Consider the following 6,402-nt stretch of genomic DNA (forward strand, 5'->3'; position numbering starts at 1 on the left):
GGACTGATTGAAGAAAGGCTAGGTCAGATCTGGCGTGTGGGGCGTGCAGCTCACGAACGCGCCAGCACCGCCAGAGCCAACAGGCACACGTCGTGAGGACGGCGTTGTGGTGGGGAGGGGGAGGGGAGGTGGCTCGCAACAAGAACACACCACTCATTATCGAACCACTGACGAGAGGCAGAGCAACCAACAAAGCAGTGCCTTAGCAATTTGTTGTGGGGTCCTCTCCTTCCAAATTAGTGGTTGTGTGGGACCTCAGCAAATGTCATTTTTCCTTTCTGCACCCATGACACCAGTGACCACAGCATCGACAACGACGACGACGACGACAACAACAACCAACAACAACCAACAACAACCAACAACAACAACAACCAACAACAACAACAACCAACAACAACAACAACAACAACAACAACAACAACAACAACAACAACAAGAGCTGCAGTCAGCACCAACCATCTCCAAACCCTTAGCATCCACTCTTCATTACTTTGTAACCATGGCATTCCTCCGGAGACAAGCTCGGCCATCACCACTCGAGCCTCATCCAGTGACACTCAGCGCCACTCGGGAGCAACAAGTCCACATTCTTGCCTTCCTTCTCACAGAGTCGTTTACTGCGTTGCGAGCGAAGCTGCCACCGGCAGCCATCTGCAAGATGGCGGAACTTGCCGTCGTCGCCCTCAGCAGCCAGCGCATCGCGTACCACGCGCCGTCGCACATCTTCAACGTGACACCAGAGGACATCAAGGCGGACCCCATCTCGTTTTTGGCACGCGTGTTCCACGCCACGGCGTTTCTTCAGGCCGACGACTGCATTGCGCCGTATCTTCTGCCCATCCTGCAGCGGGCACGCCTCATCCCCTTGCCGCCAGCTGCGGACCTTCGGCAGGAGGACAGGCAACAGCAACACCAGCAGCACTTGCACCTGTACCTGCACAAGAGCAAGACAAGCTCGCATCTGCAGCCAACCACGACTACGCATGGTGTTGGCAGCATGGAACGCAGTGACGGCGCCATGGCACAGCAGCAGCAGCAGCAGCAGCAGCAGCAGCAGCAGCAAGATGATTGCCAGTCTCGCCGGCGCCGGCACAGGCAGCACTCGGATCCAAGCAGGCAGCGCACCCCGAGCGACGACAGCTACATGCAGGACTTCTCCATCCAAAGCATCCAGGCCATGCCGCAGCTGATGCCTTGTGCTGGGTCGCACGCTGCACGGAAGCGAGGCCTGTGTCAACCGCACGCCCTCGCGCTCATGGCCGGCATCGACGTAGGTTGTTACAAACAGAAGAAGGCCTCTTCCTTGTCTCCTTCCACAACCTCGGCCTCCCTCTCCCCGTCACCGACTCCATTCCCCGTCTTCTCTTCTTCCTGGGGCATTACCGGGGAGGAGGACGAGGTACAAGTGCACTGGCCTGCCGACCATCCCCACCGCGCACGGCGTCGCCGCTCGAGATCCAACGAGTCCCAGGCCGAGCGTCCGCGACAGCACATGCTCGGCGATGACCTGCGTGCTCACCACAGGCGGCTGGTCAGGAGTGCCAGCAAGTCCACGTCGTCATACACCACGGCAACCAGCACCGCCTTCACCCCTGTGCCTGTGGAGGCTGCGGTATTGGCGCATGGACGCGGAGAAGGCCGCCCCGGCATGAGCGTGAGGGCGGCCGTTGCCCGCGTCATGTCGTGGTGGCGTGAGGACCTGCAACAGACGCACGGCATCAAGAGCACCGGCCGGCACCCGCACGAATCCATCCTGCACGGCTACACGGGCGCGCACACGCCGGAGGTGCGCCGGGAGAAGCGGGAGATTGCGCAGCGCCTGTGCTACAGGGTGTTTGGCTACACGGCCGGCGAGGTGATCCCCTTTGAAGCTGATGCTCCGGGCCTGAACGAGTTCATCGCGTGCGTGGTGGCCATGGACATGCTTGGGCCCTGGCTCAACGAGGTGCACCTGCTGCACGTGTGCGCGTGCTTGCGTGCATGTGTACCGTTCCGCACCCACGACGCCATGACCGAGCTGTACGCCACGTGCGTGCGCATCTGCGACGAGGACCTGCCCTTCCTGCAGGTGCTGCCGCGGTCGTGTCTCGAGAAGAACATGCGGCACATTGTGGAGAGCGCGTGCCACACGGCCGCGTACGTGCACGAGCACTTCTCCGCTGAGGATCCGCGTGTGTTCCTGGCACACCTGTGGAAACAGCTTCCGGAGCGGCACGCGTCTTTGCGCGATGCAGACGCGCACACGCTCAAGGACTGGGCTGGCGCCATGGCGGGCACTGTGAGCTACCTCGACTATTTGCTGGAGGAGCCGGCCCGCATCTTCCCGCGCTTCGGCGACGCGCGCACAGCTGAAGAGCAGCAAGAGCTTGAGCAGCGCGCGGTGACGAACATGGCGATTGCGCACAGCGTGGTGTCTTCGCGCCTGATCTGCGCCAGCGCCATCCACGCCGCCCTGAGCTGCTCCCAGTTTGCAGCGGAGGTGGACACCATGCCCCTCCAGCAGCTGTTTGCACGAAACGCAGCCACCGCGAGCAGCAAGACGGCCGGCACTGCCGCGGGTGGTGATAGCGATGAGGTGTTTGCTCGTCTTCTCAAGGGCGACTTGCGGGCTGGCTCGGACCACGTGGCTGTGGTGGAGGCACTGCTCCAGCACGGCTTCAACGACTTTGCAACGGACCGCTGTGACACCTGCGACGTCGCCTTGGACGTGTACCGCGCCCTCACCACCGCGGACGCCGAAAGCGTCAGCGCGGGGCGCAGTGGTGTACCCACGACGGCGATGGGCGACGACAACGACAAGCCTGTCGGAGGTGCAGCGGGGCTGCAAGAGCAGCACGCGGGATGTGGGCACGACCAACAGCACGAAGGGCTTCGTCGGTGCTTGAAGCTGTGCTTGCGGTATCACCGCGGTGAAATGCATGTTCGCTCGTTTCACGCAGAACTGCCCGCGTGCGTGGCTGATGCGGTCGCTCGCTTCGTGCACACGTGTGTCTGAGTGCTTGCGTAAGTGGATGAAGATGGTGGGTGGTGGTGGGGTGGTGGCTGTGGTGGATGTTGTGACTGTCACATCACCACGTTCACTGCATTTTATTTTGTCTTCGCTGGTGCATTTCTGGACAGCGTTGTTTGCTTAGGCTGTGTTGAAATAAACTGTAGCTGTCTCTGAAAACCTTATGCCGTGTGGGTTGCTTGTGTGTGTGTGTGTGTGTGTGTGTGTGTGTGTGTGTGAGAGAGAGAGAGAGAGAGTGTGTGTGTGTGCGTGTGTGTGTGTGTGCGCGCGCGTGTGTGAGTGAGTGTGTGTATGAGTGAGTGTGCATGACGGAAAGCACAGTATGGCCTTATAGCTGAGGCAATCAATCATTTAATCGGGTGTCAATCAGAGGGAACGAACGAAACGTGAGGTGCGTGAGATGTGGTGGTGGTGGTGGCGGTGTGGCGTGTATGCACGGCAATTCTAATGCTCATGCAAATGCTATGAAAGCGAGGGAGTGGGAGTTTAGGTTGAACGGGAACAGTGGTGTGGAGGTGGAGACTGCCGCTGCTACATGTTGCCAAGCCGGGACTTGATCTGCCGTGTACAACGACGTGATTTGTGATGTGGGTTTGACATACGTGTGAGTGCCGTCATGTGGGTGAGGAGAGCAACGCCAAAAAGAAGAGTCACGGATTCACACACACGCACGCACAGACACAGGCAGATGGACGGACGGACAGGCAGACAGACAGACAAACAGACAGACAGACGGACAGACAGACGGACGGACGAACATGCAAACACACACACACACACACATAACACACACACACACACACAACACACACACACACACACACAACACACGTGCTGCACCTTGTGAAAGACGACCATATCGAGGACCGCGAAGCTGCGCACCACTTTCATCTCGTTTGAAGTTTCGCTGAACCGCCAAAAGTTAATCTTAAACGCTGATGGGCCAGCGCACGAGCAATGGCGTGTGAGTGCGGTTATGATGTGTCAGCACCAACGTGAGAGGATGAAAAGGCAAACGAAAGAAAAGAAGTTACAGAGTGTCACAGCGCAGCAAGGGGTGACGAACAAGAGTCTCGAATGAAACACGACCGTGTACACACTTGAACCACAGACGTACACAGACACGGACACAGACATGGAAGCACACACACACACACACAGACACACACACAGACACACACACAGACACAGACACACACACAGACACACAGACAGACACACACACACACACACACACACACACACACACACACCTCGCTGTCTGCTTTCAAAGACGCCGGCGTGGTTGCCCAGAAATGCTTCGCCTTCATCAAACGTCACTTCGTCGAAACGGGAGGCATTGAACAGCACCTCCATATGGCGGAGGGGCACGTAAATCGTGTCGTTGCCCTGTAGTTGAGGAGGGGGATACAGCAGAGATGGAGGATCAGGGCAAGAGGCAGAGGAAGGTTAGCAAGTGCATATGATGGAACAAACAAAGGGGCAGGTGTGGAGGGATGCAGCAAAGTAGACGATTGCGGAGGGGCCAGGGTTTTGAAGCTCAGGAAGGATACACCAACACACACACACGCCACACACATCCACGCACACACACACACACATCCACACACACACACACATTCACACACACACACACACAGATAGACAGAAAGTCAGTCAGTCTCACCTTGAAGACGGCGGCTTCATACACGTTATCGGCGCGACATAGGCTCAGCATGGATGGCTGTAGTGCCGAGGACGCCAGCATCAACAAAGTGTCAGGTATGGTGGTGGTGGTGGCGAGCACAGGTTAAGGGTAGATGAGCGCGGTCACCAACGGCAGCAGCAGTGTGAAAGACATGCAAGAGCGCAACGGCGACGATTGCGCGCTCGACAACACACGCACCTTGTGCAGTGTTGGCTGGGCGGGTTGAATGAACGCGTTTGTGTGGTCTGGTTGTTGCGTGGTATGTGACACACGTGTGCAATACTCGTGAGTGAATGAAAAGATTCGCTTGATGGTGTGAGAAGGATGTGGGAGGGGTGACGCTAGTGGCAAGCGGGAGGGAAGAGGGAGTTGAGAGGGAGGAGAGGGAGAGAGATGAGTGGGAGAGAGAGGGAGGGAGAGAGGAGAGAGGCAGAGAAGGGAGTGGGAGAGTGGGAGTTCTGCACAGACACACAAGCACACAAACAGAGACAGACACAGACAGAGAGACAGAGAGACAGAGAGACAGAGAGACAAGCAGACACAGGCAGATAGGCAGATAGACACAGAGAGGCAGATAGACAGACAGACAGACAGGCAGACAGACAGACAGACACACACACACACACACACACACACACACACACACACACACACACACACACACACACACACACACACACACACACGTCGTACTTGTGCCAAGCATGTGTGGCTTCTTGAGCGCGTGTGCTTGCACGACGGCGCACAAGTCCTCGTCTTGATCCATGGCGATGGATGTGTCAAAGGCACCAAATAAACAACAGCAGTGCAGCGACCAACGACACCTGGAAGGACAGCAGGCAGGGCTGTAAAAATTTCACAACGACTGAATTCAGCATACACAACTGAATTCAGCATACATAACTGAATTCAGTTTGTGCACGCAACGGAAAGCACAGCAAGCAGGGCAAGCAAGCAAGATGATGGAAGAGGAGGGAACATCGAGTGTGCCCAGCGGCGAGACGTCTGGAGCAACGATGACGACGACGACGACGACGACGACGACGACGACAGCCACAGCTCAGCAAGGCGAAGAAGTCGCGACAGCATCGGGCATGGAACAGGGACAGCAATCAACGGCCACCACGATGACACCAGCACAACAGGAAACACACACTCCGCCTGCACAGGAACAAGCGCAGGCGCCATCAAGTTCCACCACGACGGGAACAGCAACCGCAACGATGTCTCAAACGACGCCACCCACACAGGAAGACTCAGCAGGGGACACATTAGGGGCCATACCAAGGACATCAGCAACGAGGCAACGGCACGCCACGGAGTGTAGCAGCGACATGGATGTGGAAGGCATGACGGAGCAAGAGCACACGCTCACCAGCCGATGGAACGCCACCTCCTTTGCAAAGGAGGGCCGTGCCATCTCACTGGTGCTGGCAACCGTGCGCGACAACATCGCCTCATTCCAGCAACGCCCGCTGCGTACCAACAAGTTCCTCAATGTCCTCATTGTGGCGGAGCGCAACTTGCTTGCCGTGGAGCAGGATGCCTTTGAAGTCGCCAAGTTTGCGCCCGCCTACGACATCACCGAAAACTTCCCGTACGTTGACTTCCCTTGGCGCATGTCGCCAACGAGAAAGCAAGCAAGCTGCTCTCTGTGTGTTTGTGTGTGTGTGTGTGGTTGTGTGCGTGTGTGTGTGTTTGT

At 57.5% G+C, this 6,402-nt stretch overlaps 3 protein-coding genes across 3 annotated transcripts in view; 2 read left to right on the top strand and 1 right to left on the bottom strand.

The window, feature by feature from the left end:
* Window positions 1-40: 40 nt before the first annotated feature.
* On the top strand, window positions 41-2,998 carry PTSG_08489 (uncharacterized protein; the record flags this gene model as incomplete). The annotated part of the gene is made up of 1 exon (XM_004990681.1): window positions 41-2,998. Exon 1 carries the CDS (start codon window positions 263-265, stop codon window positions 2,996-2,998), a length of 2,736 nt encoding a protein of 911 aa, XP_004990738.1. The 5' UTR covers window positions 41-262.
* A 350-nt stretch (window positions 2,999-3,348) lies between these two features.
* PTSG_08490 (uncharacterized protein) lies at window positions 3,349-5,589 on the bottom strand. The gene is made up of 6 exons (XM_004990682.1): window positions 5,394-5,589; window positions 4,899-4,945; window positions 4,680-4,736; window positions 4,267-4,402; window positions 3,854-3,948; window positions 3,349-3,571 (listed from the first exon to the last, which is right to left on the bottom strand). The coding sequence occupies exons 1-6, from the start codon at window positions 5,464-5,466 to the stop codon at window positions 3,545-3,547; spliced, it is 435 nt and encodes a 144-aa protein (XP_004990739.1). The 5' UTR covers window positions 5,467-5,589; the 3' UTR covers window positions 3,349-3,544.
* Window positions 5,566-6,402, top strand: part of PTSG_08491 (uncharacterized protein) — a 5,767-nt gene continuing 4,930 nt past the window's right edge. The window contains exon 1 of the mRNA XM_004990683.1: window positions 5,566-6,297. Coding sequence (XP_004990740.1) covers window positions 5,660-6,297 — 638 coding nt within the window. The 5' untranslated portion in view covers window positions 5,566-5,659. The remainder of the gene's footprint in view (window positions 6,298-6,402) is intronic.

This window comes from Salpingoeca rosetta (genome assembly GCF_000188695.1).
Source record: "Salpingoeca rosetta unplaced genomic scaffold supercont1.23, whole genome shotgun sequence".
NCBI lineage: Eukaryota > Choanoflagellata > Craspedida > Salpingoecidae > Salpingoeca > Salpingoeca rosetta.

Coding starts and splice junctions, on each gene's coding strand:
- PTSG_08490 (XM_004990682.1), bottom strand. CDS start 5,466: ATGGATCAAGACGAGGACTTGTGCGCCGTCGTGCAAGCACACGCGCTC. Junction 4,737..4,898: donor CCCAGCCAACACTGCACAAG/GTGCGTGTGTTG, acceptor TCGGCACTACAG/CCATCCATGCTGAGCCTATG. Junction 3,949..4,266: donor CTTTGAAAGCAGACAGCGAG/GTGTGTGTGTGT, acceptor CTGGCCCATCAG/CGTTTAAGATTAACTTTTGG.